The 21,651-nt window shown below is 41.0% G+C and overlaps 2 protein-coding genes across 4 annotated transcripts in view; one reads left to right on the top strand and one right to left on the bottom strand.

Annotated features, from left to right (window-relative positions):
- Window positions 1-9,807, top strand: part of LOC121330939 (inactive rhomboid protein 1) — a 36,271-nt gene extending 26,464 nt beyond the window's left edge. For all 3 annotated transcript variants that reach the window (XM_041277931.1, XM_041277932.1, XM_041277933.1), the window contains 13 exons: window positions 148-270; window positions 1,126-1,289; window positions 2,144-2,395; window positions 3,005-3,116; window positions 3,303-3,377; window positions 3,630-3,791; window positions 4,080-4,183; window positions 4,475-4,538; window positions 4,905-4,999; window positions 5,818-5,893; window positions 6,813-6,913; window positions 8,011-8,164; window positions 8,832-9,807. In XM_041277931.1, the coding sequence (XP_041133865.1) occupies window positions 148-270; window positions 1,126-1,289; window positions 2,144-2,395; window positions 3,005-3,116; window positions 3,303-3,377; window positions 3,630-3,791; window positions 4,080-4,183; window positions 4,475-4,538; window positions 4,905-4,999; window positions 5,818-5,893; window positions 6,813-6,913; window positions 8,011-8,164; window positions 8,832-9,251 (1,902 nt within the window). In that variant the 3' untranslated portion in view covers window positions 9,252-9,807. The remainder of the gene's footprint in view (window positions 1-147; window positions 271-1,125; window positions 1,290-2,143; window positions 2,396-3,004; window positions 3,117-3,302; window positions 3,378-3,629; window positions 3,792-4,079; window positions 4,184-4,474; window positions 4,539-4,904; window positions 5,000-5,817; window positions 5,894-6,812; window positions 6,914-8,010; window positions 8,165-8,831) is intronic.
- Window positions 9,808-9,893: 86 nt separating this feature from the next.
- On the bottom strand, window positions 9,894-15,318 carry aanat2 (arylalkylamine N-acetyltransferase 2). Its single transcript, XM_041277934.1, has 4 exons — window positions 15,243-15,318; window positions 14,253-14,440; window positions 12,769-12,923; window positions 9,894-11,047 (listed from the first exon to the last, which is right to left on the bottom strand). Coding segments are annotated over exons 1-4 (651 nt in total). The 5' UTR covers window positions 15,245-15,318; the 3' UTR covers window positions 9,894-10,741.
- Window positions 15,319-21,651: the final 6,333 nt, after the last annotated feature.

Genomic DNA, 21,651 nt, shown 5'->3' on the forward strand with positions numbered 1-21,651 from the left:
GAGAAGTTGTATTGGTAGGTCCTGGGTATGGAGATCAGAAACTCAGTTGTAAATGGTATCTAGTTTGCTAAGTGAAGCTTGGGGAAAGCTGTGGTGGAGATGTCGTTTCTTACAAAGTCGTCACTGACCTCGCTCAACCTGTTGCAGGGCCGGTCGTTCAAGGAGAGCACTCTGCGACGGGCACAGCGACGCAGCTTCACCCCTGCCAGCTTCTTGGAGGAGGACACAGTGGACTTCCCTGACGAGCTCGACACCTCCTTCTTTGCACGGGTAAGTGCATCTGGTAAACGCACTCCAAGTGGAGTTTAGGATGCACTCTATAGCCTAGAGGTTGCAGGTTCAAGTCCAGGCTATTCCATTGCCAACCATAGACAGGAGCTCCCAGGGGGCAGCACACAATTGGCCAAGCACTGCCAGGTAAGCCTGCAGGTGCCTGGCCAGACACAGCAACCCCTGTGTCTGGCCAGGCACCTGCAGGCTTACCTGTAAGCAGCCCAGCTGCATTGTCATCCAACACTGTAGCTCTGAGGTGGCTGCACTGTGAGTCTGCGGTGTGAATAAAAGAGGTCGGCTTATGGCACACACTTCACAGGCCAGCGTGGGGCCTAAAAAATGTACCTAAAAAATGATTGGATATGCCAAATTGGGAGAAAATAATCAAAAACAATTGTCAGTTTACTAAATAAAAAAAAAGAAATATTCAAATAAGTTGAATTAGACAAATAAAAAAATATGTACACATTCATTTGAATTTGTACATGCACATATTTATTGACTTGTCTTATAAGGTGTGTCTCTTAAAAAGCAGATGAACATGTCTGAAGGTCCTGAGCGACATTGCTGTCATGCCTTGTGCGACACTGACACTTAATGAACAGTTTAGCTTCCCACTTGTCCTACAGCCTTTACATTACTGGAATCGTTAAATGTTACAGTGACAGCAGGAGTGCACATTTTTTCTCCATTTGTCTTTATCTCACCACTTTTCTTGCCCTCATTCACCAAAGTAATCAAAATCTGTGTTTTAGCAACGTCAATGTGGGACGTGCTGAAAACAGACAACAAAACAAAGTGGACTATTGTAGTCCTAGTTGTTCTAGCATCCCCACCTCTCTGTTGGTCCAGGATGGTGCGTTGCACGAGGAGATGTCCACTTACCCTGACGAAGTGTTCGAGTCACCCTCTGAGGCGGCCATCAAAGAGGCAGAGTCAAGCAAGGCCCTGGGTGAGACCGACCTCACCGGCAGTGCCTTGGACAAGAACGAACTTGAAAAGAGCCACCTCATGCTGTGAGTATGACGGGTATGGGTGTCTGTTGTGGGATGGTCGCACTAAAATGTGCTAAATACGTTCAACCTAGTTCTCACATTATCCCTCTAACAGCATCCGCAATCTTCTCTTGTCAGTCAATCAGCTGTCTCAGTGCACTAAAATTCTAAGAACTTGTACAATGCTAGTATGTTAAACAGTCTGGAATTATTTACAACATCAATAATAGAAATAAGAATACAAAATAAAAACAACACAGAGCCACTGAAATGTATCCTTGACTGCCTAAATGCTTTGTTTCCTGGGACTAGGCTGCTTTGCAGGCCAGTGTTGTGCAGCATCATTTAAACAGAACAAACGTCAGAGTGCAGGTATTAGTAATGGATTTCAGGGAAGCAGATTAGCTCCCTACTGCCCAGTCTTTTCAGACTGAATGAGTAAGCTAGAGTAACAAGCCCCCTGCACATTTGAAGGTTAGTTTCCATCCGAATCTCTAGCATGTGTGTACAGTTTGTTTAATAATCAGTAGAGCTTATTGTGAAATTAATGATCTCATACAAGGATTTGGTGTAACACCAACATTAGCTATATTCCTGCATAAATCTTTATTTTTATATTTCGAAAACTTTGATTTCATTTTCTTAATAAATTCGATCCTAAAGAAGCCATCTTAGAGTAGCAAGAGCCCACAGGTAATACACAGATTGAACAGTTGAGCGGTTCCATTAGGGGGAAGAAGCTACCTCTTTATCTCTATTTATTGTACTATGTCTTTGAGGTGTCGGTTTTCCATAAAGCAGTATTGGTTTGAGAGAACTCTCACACAGAAGAAGCCCTAGAAAGATGCTTTGTAGATAACCCTCGCATGTTTCAGGCCGCTGGAGCGGGGCTGGCGCAAGGGGAAGGAGGGCCCGCTGGTGCAGCCGAAGGTCCGGTTACGGCAGGAGGTGGTGAGCGTGAGTGGGCAGAGGCGGGGCCAGAGGATCTCCGTGCCCGTCAAGAAGCTCTTTGCAAAGGAGAAGAGGCCGTACGGGCTGGGCATAGTGGGCAAGCTGACCAACCGCACGTACCGCAAGCGCATCGACAGCTATGTCAAGAGACAGATAGAGGACATGGATGACCACAGGTGAGAACGTCCCTCTAACACGAAATATATTTATATTTATAATGGGGGGGGGGGGGGGGGGGGGGGGATTGAACTTGGTCTCTAACTTGAAGCAAAGTCTCGGGGACGTATTCTATTTTACTGGGACGATGTGACCCTTTTGTCAAAAAAAAAAAATCCTGCTGCAGAGCAACCAGAATGAAAACACACATTGTACATTTATAGTTAATCTTATATAGCCCCAAATGAGACCTCCCCTTTTAAAAAAAGATTATATATTGTGGTTAAGTAGCATTTATTGTATATAAACAAATATTGTTACATATGCAGTAATAAACTACCTGTGCATTCCATTGTAGGGGTAATGCATATATAATTAGCACATTCCTTTTGATAAATGCTATCAGGTGAAGTTTCCTGGAAACAAACCAGCTCCTATCTACTTCCATGTAATCATGTCTTGTTGTTTAACCCTCCCTCATTCATTCAGGTGGTTTACAGATGTAAGCAAGTTGTCTAAACATGCCTGCTTGTCTCCTAGAGGCCAGGGCTTTAAGAAGTGTGGGTATCTTGTAGAACTTAATTTACAGAATATCTGATTAAACAAAAATTGTGTCTTCTCACTCTCAGACCATTTTTCACATACTGGATAACCTTCGTCCACTTGCTAATCACAATCCTGGCAGTGTCTATCTATGGATTTGCACCAGTGGGATTTTCACAGAATGAGAAAGTAGATTCTGTAAGTAAAGATGTTTTTATTTGGGACGGGGCATTCATTGTGTGGTTAGTTGTTAATATAAACACCCTATTTTATTTATTTATTTATTTCACTATATCTGTACTCCTATGGCAAAAATCTGAATCTTACGGCTAAGAGTACCATAAATAGATTTGTTTTTCATTGTGGTTTCCTCTGTTTTGCCAGGTGTTAAGGAATAAAGGTGTTTATGAAAATGTAAAATATGTATATCAGGAAAACTTCTGGATTGGACCAAGTTCGGTAAGTTACAAAACTTAATTTTTAAAGTGACTCTATTTATAGAAGTGAAATTTACCCTGTAGTGGGTCAGTTAAATTATTGCACTTATTGACCTAAATAAACAATTAACATTTTCCTATTAAAATATTTTAAAATGAAAAAAAAGTCTGTGTGACCGGACAATACATTTAAAAAAAAAGAAAAAATTATATAACAAAAATGGCGGAGCTGATTTGACCTGGAATTGACAGCAGTTCCTCTTCTGTCCTGCAGGAGGCACTCATCCACCTGGGTGCAAAGTTCTCCCCCTGCATGCGGCATGACCAGCAGGTGCACCGGCTCATCCAGCAGAAGAGACAGAAAGAGAAACTCTCTGCCTGCTGCATGCGAAACGACCGCTCAGGCTGCATACAGACCTCTGAGGAAGAGTGCTCTGTAAGTGCTCACAGATATCCTACACTGGAAAAATGCACAGTATTCACAAAGCAAAAAAGTGGCTGCTATTGTCGAAACATATTTGTTTCAAACAATTTAAAAGATTGCGTTTTTAATTCAGGTTCTGCATTTGGTCCCTCTGAAATCTGGACATTTTACCAGCGGCCTATTGATCCAAAGTGCTTTAGTAGGAAAGCAGCATCAGGTTTTGTTATTTCAGGTAAACACAATGTCTCCTGTCTTCACTTCAGTAGTTATGCTTCAAACTGTTGTTTTTCTTTCCCCTAGTCCACACTCGCTGTGTGGGTGAAATGGCCTCAGCACCCCAGCTCCCCAGTGCTGGCTAATAAAAGCTCAAGACAGTTTGGGTCTGTCTGTCACCAGGATCCCAGGTAAGCAAAGTGCAGCAGGCATAACTGCTTCAATTGATCAAGCAATCTTGATACATTTCTATGGGCATTCATTGCAGTGCAGTAACAGACCAAAATTACCTATTAATTAAATACGTATTTCTTATTTTCCATTATATGGTGACCATAAAATTCTCGATTAAAAATGCAAAGTCTTAGCCATGTTGAGTGTGCGGTGTAACTGGCAGATGAATCAGAATGCATTGTGTTGTCCAGTCCACAGGTGCACAGTCACTTTACTTCTTGACGTCCTGTTAATTCATGTTGATGCAGGTTTTGCGAGGAGCCTGCCTCTGTGTCTCCTCACGAGTGGCCCGATGACATCACTGAATGGCCTGTAAGTTCTGTAGAACCCATTAATTTAGGAATCCGTTACCTCGTCACAATGGGGGAGCAATAGTTGATAGTCTAGGATCCAGGAGATACGGAAGTCCCTGGTCAGCCACTAACTCTCAGTTAGCTCTGGAGCACAGGATAAACCTCATTCTCCATCACTGTACAAGCTTTAGATTGTTCTGTTAGATCTCTGCTATTTACCTTGTATTCAAGATATACGGTAGATAAAGCCTAGAGCTGATGTTGTCTGCACATCATACATAGACAGCTCATTTGTTTGTTAGGTTCAGTGCCATCACATTACAATCAGTAATGGTTTGAAAGTGATCTTCCTTCTTCTTCCCTCCCTTTCTCTCATGTAACCAAGATCTGCACCAAGCAAAGTGACGTGAAGCAGACCAACCTCCCCCATATAGACTGTGTCTTAACAGGCAGACCTTGCTGCATCGGAACTAAAGGAAGGTGAGAAGAACCAACTGCTAAGATCCAGGAGTGCAGCAGTGCATTTGGGCGATCTTCTTCAAACATCCACGTATAGAAAAACACACAGCTTGTTATATACAAGACAATCTCTAATTATCAGGGCAGATTTGTTACATCCCCAACCTCATAAATTTAAACGGGATTTCATATATAACAAAGACACACGTCTAAAACATTATAGGACCTTTTGCATCCCAAACTTCTAAAAATCTAACAAAATGGTGTCCTTCCACACTTAAATAGTAAGTAGTGGAGTTCTTAAAACATGTAGCGTTATACGTCCCCACGTGTTACTACAACTGTTTAAACAAAGTACATGTCATTTTTCTTTTTATTGTTAACAGCCTGACAACTTTTTACACTTCTAACTTTAAAGTCTGTTTCAAAGATCTTTTCAAAATGGCCGCTCTAGTGCACTTGGGGTTTGAGATCTGTCCTCTAAATCAGGGCGAGTTTAAATAAATAAATAAATAAATAAATAAATAAATAAATAATAATAATAATAATAATAATAATAATAATAATAATAATAAAAGCATAACAAGAAGTACTGTGGCTTTTCTGTTCCATACCCCATCATGGATCGTTATTTCTGCGTTACCTGTTTGGCACTATCCGTGCACTAGACCAGCCCATATATGGTAAATGTATAATGTAAACATGGGGTGGGTGGTGGGGCGGTGCATGGTAAACTAAGCTTATGAAAATTTTTAAAAGGGACCCAAGATGTTATCTTTTACATGGGATATGTTTCTTAAGTGATGAGATACCAGCATTCCCTTTTTTTTTTCTTTTAGGTGTGAAATCACATCCAGAGAATACTGTGATTTTATGAAGGGGCATTTTCATGATACGGCCACTTTGTGCTCCCAGGTAAATGTATCACTGGATGTCAGGGTGATGGGTGGTACTATACTCAGCATTGTGTTCAGGTCACGGGTGCTGTTATATTGCGAGAAACGTGAGAGGTGTTTGGCTACGCTTTGAAATCAGAAATAGGATTATGTTGAGAGCTTCCTAATCACGGGATTCCTAAAACACCACTCCTGAGCTGGTGTCACACTTCAGATCACCTGGTGTCCATCAGTATAGTATAGGACTGACCGTGCTTACCTTTCACACGTGAGTCGAGACTAGAGCATGGTGCAAGATGAGGTGGCTGCTGGATCTAAAAACGTGTGTGTGTGTTATAAGCAGATCAGCCGTTCATATGCAGTAGGGTCAGGGGCTTAAACGTGACAGTGTTAATTGGCTTAACCCATCTCATTGGTACAAGACCAGAGCAGCATTGAAGCTGGAAGCCATAACCCACGTCATCAGCATGCCAATCACATTCTGCTCGCAGATCAGCTTGCAAATGGATGTTGCTCCAAGGGGGCCAATAGTGTCTTTCCTTTCAGTTCTTTTACAACTCTCAATTTTATAGTTGCTGATTGACATACCAAATATGCAGATTAGAAGCTACTGAGGGACCAAAACCCAGAAACGTTGGTTTGTTTTATAACTTGATTGCTTGCCTTGTGTTCTTATGAAAGAAGGTAGTTATTTCTAGCAATTGTCTTAAGAACGCTTGTCTTTTTTTGCAAGCAGAAGCCAAGATAGTATTTTCATATGGTTATGTTTAATACAGCAACCAGGAAATCATGCACGCAAAGCATGGGACAAGCTGAAAGCACTTCCTCATACAAATGTGTTGATTTTTAACTATACTACAAATTAATATAATGTTAGGCACCCCATCTTGGCTGCCTGTACTGAGCAATGGAGATCTTACTATGTTGTTTCGTTGCAGGTACACTGTATGGATGACGTGTGTGGATTACTTCCCTTTCTAAACCCAGAGGTTCCTGATCAGTTTTACAGGCTGTGGTTGTCTCTTTTCCTCCATGCTGGGTAAGAGTGTGCAGCAGCCTTGGGCTACACAGCCTAGGACTACCTGTTCTGGCTGTGCGCACTGACTCGCATCTATTGAGTCATTTTCTACTGGAAGTCATTTTGAAAACATTTTTAAATCGGGAACAAACCGTGCCAAATCAAATTAGCATTTGTGAACAGTGTCAGTATAAATAATCAAAACAACTGTGGTTTTATAATGCTGCACTGATGCTGAATATCACAGGTAACAACAGCGTTTAGCAAGACACACATATGGGCATCAAACAATGCTATAAGGATAGATCTCGTCATGGACATATGTTTTGCTGTAGACAATGTGGGTTCTGGTGACTTTTTTTTTTTCATGGTAGGGACACCTAAAAGTGTGCCATTTCATTTTCTTGTTCTGGATATATATTTAATCAAAACTAAACTGCTTCAATAAATGGCATTGCTAATATTGGCTGTCTACTGCAGTAAAGCACGTCATTTCTTGTAAATAGAACCGTTCTGTAAAGCATTATAGAAGCGCTCAGGTGTCCACTAAAAGCTTTGGGACAGGCGCTGGAGGTGCTCATGTCTATAAGTTGCAGCAGGGGTGTGGTGGCTAATCGCTGGCGAGACCCATTTAGTAGAACACTGAGCTTATTGCTGAGCTGTCTGGCACGTGCCCAACGACTATGCATAAAATGCACCCTGCTTAACTACTTCACAATTCACAGAGCCCAAGATAAGTCTTTTTGATTTTAAAGTAATTAATCCTGGACTAGTCAAACACACTGTGTTTACAGAAGTGCAATTTACTCTCCATTTCATGGTGATTGCAATGTACCTTCTTGTAACTTCTTTATCATTAAACCATTAGCCCCAGTATGGTTACTATCGCTGTAACAGGTTCAATGTAAACGTAATCTACTGAGCAGTTGTGTACACCAGAGATCTGAGCTGGAGGGAAACAAGTGAACCTGTAAATTCTCAGCACAATTTGATTTCTATTCCATGCTTTGGGATGACAAAAGGGGAACATAGTTTCCAGTTTTGCCATGGTGGAATTCCAGAAAGTTTTCCTGTAGTTCCTTGCGTTGAGGGTGTTCTTCTGCGCCCTCTACCTGCAGGATCCTGCACTGCCTGGTGTCGGTGTGTTTCCAGATGACCATCCTGCGGGACCTGGAGAAGCTGGCAGGCTGGCTGCGAATCTCCATCATCTACATCCTGAGCGGGATCACCGGGAACCTGGCCAGCGCCATCTTCCTGCCCTACAGAGCCGAGGTACAGCAGACCACGCAGCCCCGGCACGAGTAACACAACGTACCCTCCTCCGCAAACACTTCAAACACACTTTGGGGCGTATTCAATTGTAGCAGCTTCCATAGGTGGCCTTTTTGAGATTTATATCCCCCCTCCATGTTGTAGATCAATTCAATATCAATTTAAAATACCACTAGAAAAATAGGATCCACTCTGCGCAAGTAGGAAAGCAGTTAGGGTTTGGCAGTGTCCTCCATTTGTGGTAGGGATGCTATGTGTTGGCATCAGAAACCGTCATTATTAATTGGGCACAGCATCTTACTGACATATTATATTTAGTGTTTATTTTTCACCACAGCAAGTACAAAAGTGAAAAATAGATACAGTATATTTATTTGGTAATCAACTTGCAGTGGAAGGGTTTGAACAGTCCCTCAATGGTTAAATTGTGCTCATACTATTGCCACAATCTATTTTGCACACACACAAAAATAAAACACAACAGAAACAAGCCTTTGTTTCCTGGTGCAGAACAACATATGGGATAATGGGCAGTATGCAAATCCACTACTTACTCTTTGAACAATGGAGCACAAAAAAAAAAAAAAGGTAACCAGATGCAGAACTAAACAGTCCCTGGCTTTTGTACAGTTCACTAAGCTGCTGTCCCTGTGTGTGTTGTGTCCAGGTGGGTCCGGCAGGGTCTCAGTTTGGGATCCTGGCTTGCCTCTTCGTGGAGCTGTTCCAGAGCTGGCAGATCCTGGCGCGGCCATGGCGGGCCTTCTTCAAGCTGGTGGGCGTGGTGCTGTTTCTCTTCGCCTTCGGGATGCTGCCCTGGATCGACAACTTCGCCCACATCTCGGGCTTCATCTCAGGCTTCTTCCTGTCCTTCTCCTTCCTGCCCTACATCAGCTTCGGCCGGCTTGACATGTACCGGAAGCGCTGCCAGATCATCGTCTTCCTGCTGGTGTTCCTGGGGCTCTTCGCCGGCCTCGTTGTGCTCTTCTATGTCTACCCAATCACGTGCGAGTGGTGCGAATACCTCACCTGCATCCCCTTCACCGACAAGTTCTGCGAGAAATACGACCTCAACGCGCACCTCCACTGATACCACTATCCTGGACAAAACCAATGTGCTTCCCTTTTTTTATTTTTTTTTTTATTTACAGTGGCATCACCAATCTTTCCTTTTTTCTGCAATCACACACCCCCACACGGATCCCAATTAGGGGCCTCCCAGACTGAAAATGAGGTCACTTTTTCCACCCTACGTGAACAAGAAGTAATGTTATTTGTGTTCAAATCCTTCCTTCTCAAGAGATCTTCAGAACATATGGATGTTCCTTCTTATTTGTATTCAGAATCCTCTATGCACACAACTGTATAAATGCATTTCCCTCCTGTTCTTTTTAAAGCACTTGACAGACCAGGACTGGACATAGAGACATGGAGTCTTACCAGAAAAAAACAAACAAACCGACCTTTGGTGCCTTCTTGATAACTATTGTACCAACTACTGCCATGTTTTTATTACACTAGATTGAGCACTAAAATGTTAGCCATTGTTGTTTACTACTGCAAAAAAGTGGTGATGAAAGAATAGGTAGTGTTTTAGCTACCACTTGCCTGTAATTGAAAATACAGTGAAAGAAATGTGAACCGTCTCCTTCAGTCTCTGCCACTTATTTCACATCTATTTGTTTCTTTAATCTACAGCCTCTCTGCCCAGCCTGAGACAATCCCCGCTCCACTTAGGCTCTGTTAACCAACGTTTGTGAATTCACCAGAAAAATATCCTTGAAGAACATGTGTGCCTGTGTTAGCTTTCTATTTATAACTGTGCAATGCCAAAGGAGAGGATAATAAGGTTGCAGACAACTCTAGCTTTATCAACTTTTACTTATTAACCAATGCAAGTGTAAATATAGCAAAACATGTAGAAATGAAAGGAAGTATATACAAGCTGCTTTTCACATATCAACGTCGCATTCAATCAGTTCATCCATTAAAGTCCACATCCCATTCTGTCTTTCATTCAGCAACATTATGGGGAGTAAGCACTAGTCATATAATGTACAGTTTGATATAAAATGGGTACATTGCTACAACTTATTGCACTTGTGCTGCAGTTGCCCTGCAGTTTTCTTTGGTTTGAGGACTGGATTGCTCTCCCCAACTAGACCCACAAAAACCATTAAAAAAAATTCTAAAATAATGAATGCATTGGGCAGACCCTGTTACAGGCATCTAAGAGTTTTGTCAATGGGCAACATTGAAAGATCAATCATTCTAAACATTCTTTATTCTATATGAGCATTGCTGTTCTTTTTTAAGAATTCTCTGAATTGGCACATCCAATTGCCATATATAGAATGGAATGCTGTGATTGCAAAACCCTTTCGCCAGTATGACCTGCTAGAAACATGGTTTTAGGTTGTGGATTATGGTTGACAATATGACCTAAAATCGCTGAGAATATAAGAAGTTAGCCAAGAGATGCAAATACCTCCATTTACAGCTTATAAAACAATGCATGTTTCCCTTGAATGCCTGCAAGCGGGCTATGCATTTGTTTAGAGTCCAGGTCTCTCCTCTTTCCTAGCAGCCGCTGTTCCTGCGCTCAAAGGCTGCTCCCCCCAGCACGTACTCCATCTCGGTGAAACTCATCTGGGCAACAGTGATGGCAGAGGGGCCTTTCTCCTTGAAGCCAGCCTTGCGGTAGAATGGCACCAGAAACTCCTCGCAGATGAGCAGGGCACGGCGCAGGCCAGGCAGGCAGCGCAGGTACTGCAGGTAGCGCCACAGGAGGACTGAGCCCTTGCCCTGCTGACGGCAGTGTCGGTGCACCGACAGCACGTGGATGTGGACTGTGGGAGTTTCAGGAATATGGGTTGTCATGGCATCCTGGAAATAAACCAAAAAAGAACCTTTTAAAAAGACCACCCAATTTGCCAGTCCAGCTCCAGGGACAGGATATACAGTGCCTACAGAAAGTCTAAACCCCCTTTCGCATTTGGTTGTCAGTGCCTCAGAGTTTCATGCATTTAAATGAGGATTTTTTTTTTCCCACTTGTCTACACACCATACTCCACACAGTTAAGGGGAAAAAAGTTTTTATTGAGAAAAAAATTTTATATTAAAAATACAAAACGAGATCATATTTTATCATAATTGGATAAGTGAGTTAATACTTGGTGGAAACACCTTTGGCAACAGTTACAGCTGTGAGTCTTTTGGGATAGGTCTCTACCAACTTATATTTGGCGATATTTAATCATTCTTTACAAAAGTGTTCAAGCTCTGTCAAGTTCCTTGGGGAGCGTTGATGGACAGCAATCTTCAAGTCATGCCACAAATTTTCGATTGGATTTAGGTCGAGGCTCTGACTGGGCCACTCGAGGACATTTACCTTTTTGTTCCTTAGACACTCCAGTGTAGCTTTGGCTGTTTGATTTGGGTCAATGTCATGTTAAAAGGTGAACTTCCATTCCAGTTTCAGCTTTCTTGCAGAGGGCAGCAGATTTTCCTCAAGTACTTCTCTGTACTTTGCTCCATTCATTTTCCCTTCTATCCTGACAAGTGCTCCAGTCCCTGCCGATGAGAAACATCCCCATAACATGATGCTACCACCACCATGCTTCACAGTAGGGATGGTATTTTGTGTTGTTTGCGCCAAACATAACACTTTGCATTTAGGCTATTTAGTTCCATTTTAGTTTCGTCAGTCCTCAAAACATTTGCCACATGGCTACAGAATCTCCTGAGTGTTTTTTTTTTTTGTTTGCATACTTCAAAGGGGATTCAAAGTGGGCTTTCTTGAGTAATGGCTTCCTTCTTGCCACCCTACCGTACAGGCCAGATTTGTGGAGTGCTTGGGATATTGTTGTCACATGCACACTTTGACCAGTCTTGGCCATAAAAGCCTGTACCTCTTGCAGAGTTGCCCTTGGCCTCTTCGTAGCCTCTCTGATCAGTTTCCTTCTTGCTTGGTCATTCAGTTTGGAGGGATGGCCTGATCTGGGCAGGGTCTTGGTGGTGCCATACATCTTACACTTCTTAATAATCGTCTTGACCATGGTCCTAGGGATATTCAAGGCCTTTGATATTTTTTTTTATACTCATCCCCTGATCTGTGCCTTTCAACAACTTTGTTCCTGAGTTCTTTTGAAAGCACCTTGGTGCTCATGGTTGAGTCTTTGCTTTGAAATCCACAGCTCAGGGAACCTACAGGAACTGCTGAATTTATTCTGAAATCATGTGAATCACTGCCATTTAGCACAGGTGGAGGCCACTTTTAACTCGACATGTGATTTTGAAGGCGATTGGTTACACCTGAGCTAATTTAGGATTTCTATTACAAGGGGGGTGGACACTTATCCAACCAAGCTATTACAGTTTTTATTTTTAATTAATTTTCTGCAAATTTCTAGAATATTTTTTTTACTTGGGAGCTGTGGGGTAGGATGTGTAGATAAATGAGGGAAAAAAATGCATTTTAATTCCAGGCTATAAGGCAGCAAAAGGTGAAAATTTTGAAAAGGGGTGTAGACTTTCTATAGACACTGTATGTTCCATGTGTGTTCCAAGCGGAGGATAGCAAAAAGAAATACATGAAGCAAACTGACCTGCAAAAGCCTCTCCTTGTCCCAGCCGGAGCCAATGATGAAGGCGACGAGCTGCCCCTCCTCAAACCATCCCAGGGACAGCTGAGGACACTGACCCAGGAAGTTCAAGACCTCCTTCAGCGTGAGGGGGCACTCCCCCGAAACCGACACGAAGGCTGTGCGGCAGACAGAGATGGATTAGACACTGTAGGGGGGCTGAAAGCCGAACTTCGCGTTGAAGATTACGTACTGATACTAAGAAACAGATTATTTTGTCTTAAATTTTGTAGTCTGTGCAAATCTTTGCAATACAAAAGGGTCATTGCTCATTGTTCTGTTGTATTATCGTAAAGCTTATTTCAATTTTATATATACACACAATTGTAGGCAAAAGTTTACATCCCCCAATGGAAATTTATAATTTCTAAAAATGTCTCAAAAACAATTAAGGGAAAAATCTTTTGTAGGAAAAATTTTACTTTTGTGGATGAGGAAAAAAAGTTATTTATTATTTATTTAAGCTTTTTTTTTTTCTTTTGCAAAAATGCTAATTCAAAAGTATTTATACCCTCCATGCTTGACAGTAGGTATGGTGTTCTTTTCTTTGTACACCTCAGCAGACTTTCTCCAAACATAACGACTATCAGCGTGACCAAATAGCTCGATTTTTGTTTCATCACTCCGCAAAACCTTTGACCAGAACTCAAATTCCAACTTTAAGCAATTGTCCTTTTGACGTTTTCCTAAGAGTGGCTTTTTGCTTGGTTCTCGGCCACTGAGACCTTCGTCAAGCAGTACTTGAATATCTTTGTCAGTCAATCTCAGATTGTTATTGACCTTCCTCAAAATTCTTCTGTTGGTTTTTGGTGAAAGAACTTTCTTTCTTCCAGACCAAGGGAGCATTGTACTTTTTGAGAATAGATACAATAGTTGAAATTGGGATACTCAAATACTTGGAAATCTTTTTGTATCCTTCTCCAGCTTTATGACAATAAATAATTTTCTGCCTAAGGTCTTCAGATAGCTCTTTACTTTTTCCCACATTGACTTATTTGTAAAATGACAGTAATCACCCTATGCCTAACCCTTTATACTCCCTAAGAATGTTCACCTAAAATCCAACATTTTCTAGAATTAGGTTCTGCATTATCAAATTGAAATTTTAGCACCTTGTAAACAATACTGTCATAGCATCAAAGGGTATGAATACTTTTGAATGAGCATTTTTGGAGTTTTGCAAAAAACAAAAAAATTATCTATTTCTTGTAACATTTTTTTTCTTCAGCCACAAAAGAATATATATAGTGTTGTAGTCAAAAGTTTACATACCCCAATGAAAATGTATCATTTATAGAAATTAGAGCTACATAAAAGTACAATAAGCACCTGTATACATTCTTAGTTTACTTTCAAATGCATTTTTTTGCAATAAAAATTTGCACCTCATGGTCATTTCTTGTATGCTGAAGCTAATTTCAGAATTGCATAGAACATCTGCACCTTACCTTCCCTCTCGATCTCGAAGACACTGATGGCGTCCTGAGGAGTGAGGTTCCTGAATTCACTGGCGGGGAGGGTGTGTCTGCGCTGGCGGCTGTGACTCGGGTGGCACATCGGGGGCTTCAGGAAGAAGGGCTTGAGGAAGGGAGAGTTGATCATCTGCTGCTGGGCCATCTTGAGACCTTGAGAGACCCTTTGTGGAGAGAATGTCCTGATAGAGCAGCTGGCACGCAGTTCTTTGTGTAGGTCTGAGTTGGTGGCCAGACTGGTTTCCTACTCAAAGAGACATCACTGCCCAGCTTATTACCAAGAGCGCATTGGCTACGTATATTAGCCAGTTAACATAATCTCCCGATCGTGCAAACACACTCACTCACATACACACACACACACACACACACACACTTTCAATCTCAATCCCTTTCCCTCTCACCAGCTGTCACCCTTGTTTATTTACACCCAACCACTTTCTATACTTTAACTTTCTTTCACATGCTGTCTGATTTTCTCCCTTTATGTATTGTTCTTCCTCTTCAAAGATATTTTAGGATCTTTCATAGGTACAGAAACACTTTTAATTGGCTCTCTTTTTGTATGTGTGTGTGTGTGTTTAAAATGGTTCGGGGGGGGGGGGGGGGGGGGGGTTACATAATACAGAGATGCCTGGAAGGCAGTATCACATGTCCTTTCTAAATTTTGCCTTTTCATGATCAGATAAGGGGCAAGTTGAAAATCCTAAACGTTAACAAACAAAAGATATCTGAAGTAGGCAAGTAGTACTGGTACATTTTAGTAATGATTAACATGTGAAGGTTTCATTTCCCAGCAACAGTAGCACATCAGCTGATAGATGAACATTTTTAAGGCAGTATATCTTCCACCAGTCATGTTGCAAACTGTGTGTGAAGCTGACACTACCTAGTGGCAAGAGGTAGAACACACCCCAATCAGGATAAGAAGTTCAGGTCAGGTCAGGTGCTCTTCTTTTCACTCACATGCAGGTAACTTCTTAGGGTCTCAAATGCAGGAACCTTGTTCATCATACTGGTTTTCTTCATGCAACTGCTTGAGTCCTGGGATTACAGCCTCTCTTTGGGACAGACCTTTACAAACCAAGTAAATAAAAGGGTTAAACTAAAGGGGATCATTTTGACTTGTAATATAGAGCCATAACTAAAATACAATGTCCAAGCCAACCAACATCGGTATGAAATATCTGGAGTATTTCTTGATTTTTTTAAAACACATTTTTAACCAGTATAGGTAATTCTGCCATTTCAGACCCAGTACATATCATCGCAACATTAGTCATCATTCTTTCATGTAGGATGTTCTGTATACTCATTTTTGGCTTGAATTATGTGTCTGGAGGTGCCCTGGTCATTTTGGAGGACCCCTTGCAGTGTACATAAGAGCGTGTGCCATCAAGGTAGAGTTGACACCAGCTAATGAAGGCTCAGTGCCCGCGAGGGCAATCTGGGTTTAGGATTAGTGCTGTTTAAGAGCCAGCTGGAGAGCGAGCACAAATTTATGAGGCTTGCTCTAACAACACTCAAAGTGCGTTAGTTAGTTGGTTGGTTAAAATGATAAAGCTACCAAATGTACTGTACAAGTACAACGGAAGCCTTGATGATACTAAGTCATAGACACAAGATCCAAGTAATTTAGGACACCCTACTGAAATGCACAAAACAGATGTGTGTGTACTCTACCCTCAAACAAGTATCCTTTTTATTGAAAGGATGCCATTACAACTATTAGGACACCACTCCAAATTAGGAATACCAATGTAAACATTCCATATAGCTTTGATGCACCCATGACTACCACATGTATACTGGCTCTGGCAGGGCAGTATATGAACTGCATGGTATTATTGTCCAAAGTTAGACTGAACCTCAGTTTCATGTTATGTGTATATTATACATTTGCTGGTTAGGACTTTACACTAATGATCAATAGACAGAGATAACCTGCTTTTATATTTTATACATTCTACCCAGCCATCCAACATTCAGTGTCTCGATACTAGTGTAGTGTACAACACTGAATTGAAATTGTAAACTAAATGTATCAATACATTATTTTAACCTCACTAATACAGTCATAAAATATACCATGGAACTTACCTGATGGCATTCTGGAACTGGCTTCTGTCCATTGCACTGTTGTGGCTCATCAGGATAAATAGCTTCTATTATTAAAGTACAGTATTAAATTACTAATGGCACACAATAGTGTATATTTAGGTAAGGGCCAAGGTGTCATGCAACAATGACCCACAGGTGGCACTGTTGTTCTATTGTTGCCAGTAGCTCAAAACAATACAAATGGGCGATTTAGAAGATGCAGGATGCAGAACATACACACTGTTACAGAAATATGTGGCAGAGGACATATGCTGTGGTCTAACCAGTAAATAAATTCAGTATTTCAGTTGGTGATGGTCTGGCTAGATTTATACAATGCTGCCGTTTATCAAGCAAGAGGGGGAGAAGTCCCTAACATAATGTTTTCAACGTTGTTAAAAGGAAGCTTGTGTTTACAACGTCTCATACAACCCCAGTAGTTCTATTGTAGAGTTCCTAGGATTAGAAATGGTACACTATTTCAGCTAGTAGGGGGTCCCTAGAAGCCCACACGGCATAAGAGCATTTCTTATTCCAGCAGAGCTGACTGACTAAACTGAGGACCAAAAATCATCACCACTTGTTACAAATGCTTTATTTCTTTAAAAAATACATGTGTGTTGAATACAAACAAAAACAAAAAATTAGAAACATTTGCCATGACACCATCAATAGGGTGTAGTAGGGTGACCATTGGCAGCCAGGATGGCATTGATTGGACGTGACTGTGAGTGTAATAGTGCAATGAATTGCCAGCAGCAGTAGTGTTATTTGACTTCAGTGTCAATCCACTCTGAAGTGAATTACAAAGGTATAGCAAATTACATCCTGCTATCAATGGAGCAATAAGAAAATATCCCTCCATGTTTTTTACGGGTTTTTTTGTGCAAGGCACGCTACTATTTAGAGAGAGGAAGAAGAATCGAGGTGCACATAACCTTACCCCTAATGACAGTATCACTGATGACCTTTCCTTTCTGGCTCAACACCTGTGTAATCTTTCCAGGTGGCTTTCGATGCCCAAGACTACAGCAAGATCTGATAGCAATATCCAGCTGCTAATTATCAAAAACTTACGCTCAGTCCTTTGTTCAAAAGGTGTTTCATTTTCCTCTGTCAGACATCAGAAGACGTTTCAGTGTCAATATACATTTTAAACCAGACTGCTTGAGCGCCAAGAAAGGATACAAAGAGACTTTGTACGTTACTTCATCAAATACTGGTGTCGAGTTAGGAAGCCCCAGTGGTAGGTTTGATAGGTCAAATACTGCACGTTGCTTTTTTACAGCAATGCAACAAAAGGTTTCATTCTGTTTCCCCTACTGCACTGTTGGTAATGTTTGTACAATAGTAAATTTGTACAGTCAGTGGCATCACTACATAATTGGAACTCTGGGGTCCATTCCATTTTCTTGTAGGGCCTTGAGGATTTCTGTGGACTCTATAACCCCTCCCTTCCCCTTTCCCAGTGCTTGTGGGTCTGTGCGTGTTTCCAGCTTGTTTCACTTCATATTCTCTCCTGCATGATAAATAAAACATGTCTTGATCTTGTCAGTGCACTCCAGGATTAGGAGCGCCATGGTGCCATGGATTATGCACACGCATGCATTTCATTTGAGATTCTCCTGAATTCGTCTCCTTCTGTAAAGAATCGCAAATTAGTAAACACAGCTTTTTAAAATGGTAATGCAGAAAAGCGGTCTGCTTGCATTTATATTTTTATTAGTCCCAATACAAAAAAAAAAAACATTTTTTAAATGCGAGAGTTTTCTGGAGTAGATTGTTTAGTTGCAGCTGGAATCAGGAGATCAAAGAGAATGCAGGTTTCCATATAAGACATCATTAAATGGCCTTCAATATGCATAGCATAGGTTGCTTATTAATAGTGAAATAGGGCTAACCACAATTAAAACCCAGTTCAGCTATCTTAATTTGCCACTGCAATTAGTAATTAAGAAATAATTGAAGGTGAAACCAAGTACCAAGGATGTCTTTGGGACTCATTAGGCTAAATGACTGTCTACAGGAGGTCATTCATCTGATTTACAGATACCTGTTAGTTTGCTGTAGCCCAAAAATGAAAGTTATTATTTTGGCTGTACACAAAAGGCTTCTGCTGCTAAAAGGCCACGTGTGCTTTAAATCATTGCAGTTAAGCAAATTAAAACAGTCACATCGTTTGTGAATTTACTTCTATATTGTCAGTAAGGGCGGGAGATCCTGTCTACGTTATTGATAAGCTAAGAACTTGTATTTTATTAATTTCAATTGCACGTTATTACAATGCCTTAAGAGCAAGCATCAAAGTATAGAAACATTTTACTGAATTTTTTAAGTTTAATGATTCCTAAAGTTGCACTGCATTAATGTAATGATTTGTAAAGCTTTGTCATTTTGTATGCTTATTGTGATAGAATGGGTTACTAGCCATATATCATCAGTAGGTACTTGTGAACTAAGTACAGATGAACCCACCTTATATAATCATTGCTGTTCAGGCATAATTTGTGATATAAAATGGGTCGTGATATAAAGCAGGTTTCACGTTTGCCTATGACAGAACATTACGAGTCATTCTTCACATTTAAACAAATGCATATTATTTACTACAGGACAAACACATTTTGTATCATTAACAAAAGAGTAACAATTTAAATTATAAATCTGCACAACTGTATTTGAAAAGGAGGCATATCGCTCAATAAAACACACACACACACACACACACACACACGCACACACACACAATGATCTACGACACACTAATGAAGGGACCAATGACAGTGTTTCTAATTATGCCCCTTTCACACTGGCATGCTCTACCCGGGTCAGAACATACTCCGGCCAGGACCCGGTGTCATGCAGGTTGGGTCCACAATTTCACACTCCTTTTGATAAAGCAGGATTGACCTGGGTGACAGACGCAAGTACACAATGTGCGTATCAATGCCCTGGAAGCAGCTTGTTACAGATGCTTCCATCCAAGCTTCCCTGGATCGAACAGTCGGCCCAAATGTTGATTAGAGCAAATGTTTCTACATCCCTGCTGCAGTCTGGCTCATGGTGTGTCTCAATCAACAGAAATATGTCTAAACAGAATAAACAGAAATATTAGCCCAGGTACATGGTTTCACACTACACGAGATTGTGACCTGGGCAGCCAGAACCTGCGTCGGGACCAGGGTAGGCGTGCCAGTCTGTAAAGCGCTTAAGATGTGTTTTTGTTGCCAATTAGTTGTTTTCCCCCATGGGTCGCATGTCTCTGTAATCTCATTTTATGCTGATTATTTCCAAAAAGATGTAAATCTTTGTTAAATAGGAAATTAGCAAACATTAGTCTAAATCAGAGTTAATATACCTAATCCCTGTATCCAGCTGGCCTCTGCTTTGCCTGTGCAGTGATAATTGGCTGCCTGGTTGCATAGAAAAGCATGCACCTATGCACAAGCTAATCCCAGTAAACAAAAGGATTGATCCTTGTGTGTTTGGTTGTAAGTGATGGAGGATGATCTGCGAAGACAACGGCCACAGACAGCAGGGTTTAAATGTTACATAGTTGTACACCCTGTTTATGCATCATATTGTTGCACTGTGTAAAAACAAACCATTGTAAGCGACTGCTGCAGTTAAAATATAAAAAAAACAGCTAAATGTAGGTTGAAAGCACAAGAAGAATTTCATACAAATCCACTTGTCAATAGATGACGGGTGAATAAAAATAACAAAACTTGGAATGGGGAAGAAATCCACTGTATGAAATGAAAGGCTATTGAGCAACTTCATTCTTCGTTTGGGACACACACAGCAGGTTTCTATAGGCAGTTTCAATATAAACCCACTGAAACAGTATAAAATCTATTGGAAATTACATTGTGATGGTGCTGCTGCTGCCATCAGTGTATGAAAAGGGTAAATATAGACTGCAGGGACCTGGCATGAGAAATACAGAATACAGCAATGACTGACTGATGGCTGAATTTGGATTGATAGATTTATAGCAGTTCTACAGGGTATGAAAACTTGAGTTAGAGACCGGTCCTGGTTCTTGCCCAGTCCCTGATTTCAGCGATTGGGTTTTTGCAAGTATTAATCAATCCTCTGCAGCCTCTATGTGCCATATCAAGACACCAGTCGCTTCAGTCTGCTGGTAGACAGATCAGTTTTATACTAAATAGCTAAATGATCCATATTGCGCCTTACAGCTTGTAGAGTTGTTAAGCTCCTTCACAAAACATTGCCTGGTGACGAGCCAACTTCAGCATCTTGTTGTCCTAATAAAGCGGCCAACCTATAATTAAGTCCAGCTGCATTTCTCGTTTTGCATCCAACTCCTAAAGTTATAGTTGGAGTCTTATTTTTCCCATTCAACATGTATATTAGTTAACTATTCAAGGGATCACATTATTGTTTTTTTTTTTTTTAAGGTATATGTTTGTGTATATGATGACTGATGGTACATTGTATGTGATGGAGTCACCTGGGGCACAAGCACTTGAAAGACAAGCTAAGGGTGCCTGAAATCTTACCCCCAGTGGATGCTGGCAGATGGCTTATGTGAGGGGCTCTCTCTATTTGGAATTCAATTGTACCTCCAGATCAGGATCAACACAATCAGCGGGTACCTGATGTGGTTCTGGGTGGATACACTTTTCACTACCTGAGTGTGCTGCTGATTGTGCAGGGGTAGCTGCTACAGGACCCACGGGAGAGGCTAGTTTTAGGGAAGAAACACTAAGGCAATTTACAATAAAGAATTGTGATGCTAAACACATTGTTTAAATATAACAAAGGAAAATATGCAGAGAATAATTAAGCTAATTAAGAAATATCAGACCCTAGGCTAAAAAATGTAAAATATGTCAGATATGTACAGTATAGACCAATACTGTTTTTGTAATTGGCATATGTATGGACTTGTGAAGTGATTAGGCTGTAAAACTGCCTGGAAGCTATAACATGTTACATATCAAGTGAGCTAATGAAAAAAAAAATAAGAAAAACAATGAAATACTAGTGGCAGTATTATTCAATTGAGGGGTGAAAATAATGAAAGAACATGCAGCACTCCTGTTGTTGCCAAAAGAGGCATAGGTCACAATTCTGTATCTGGGTGGTGAGAGACGGTGATGGAAAAGTCAGGGTTATCTGCCTTTAATATAGGAAGATTTCACATGAGGGGTAGAACCAAAAAGTCGACTAGAAAAGTGACAGCCGACCTGAGATACTGGTAGTCGACTAATCACATGCTTCAATTTCAAAGCAGCGGTAGCAACAC

The sequence above is a fragment of the Polyodon spathula genome, chromosome 18 (assembly GCF_017654505.1).
Source record: "Polyodon spathula isolate WHYD16114869_AA chromosome 18, ASM1765450v1, whole genome shotgun sequence".
Lineage (NCBI taxonomy): Eukaryota > Metazoa > Chordata > Actinopteri > Acipenseriformes > Polyodontidae > Polyodon > Polyodon spathula.

Coding starts and splice junctions, on each gene's coding strand:
- aanat2 (XM_041277934.1), bottom strand. Junction 12,924..14,252: donor CTTCGAGATCGAGAGGGAAG/GTAAGGTGCAGA, acceptor TCTGCCGCACAG/CCTTCGTGTCGGTTTCGGGG. Junction 11,048..12,768: donor ACAAGGAGAGGCTTTTGCAG/GTCAGTTTGCTT, acceptor GTTTATTTCCAG/GATGCCATGACAACCCATAT.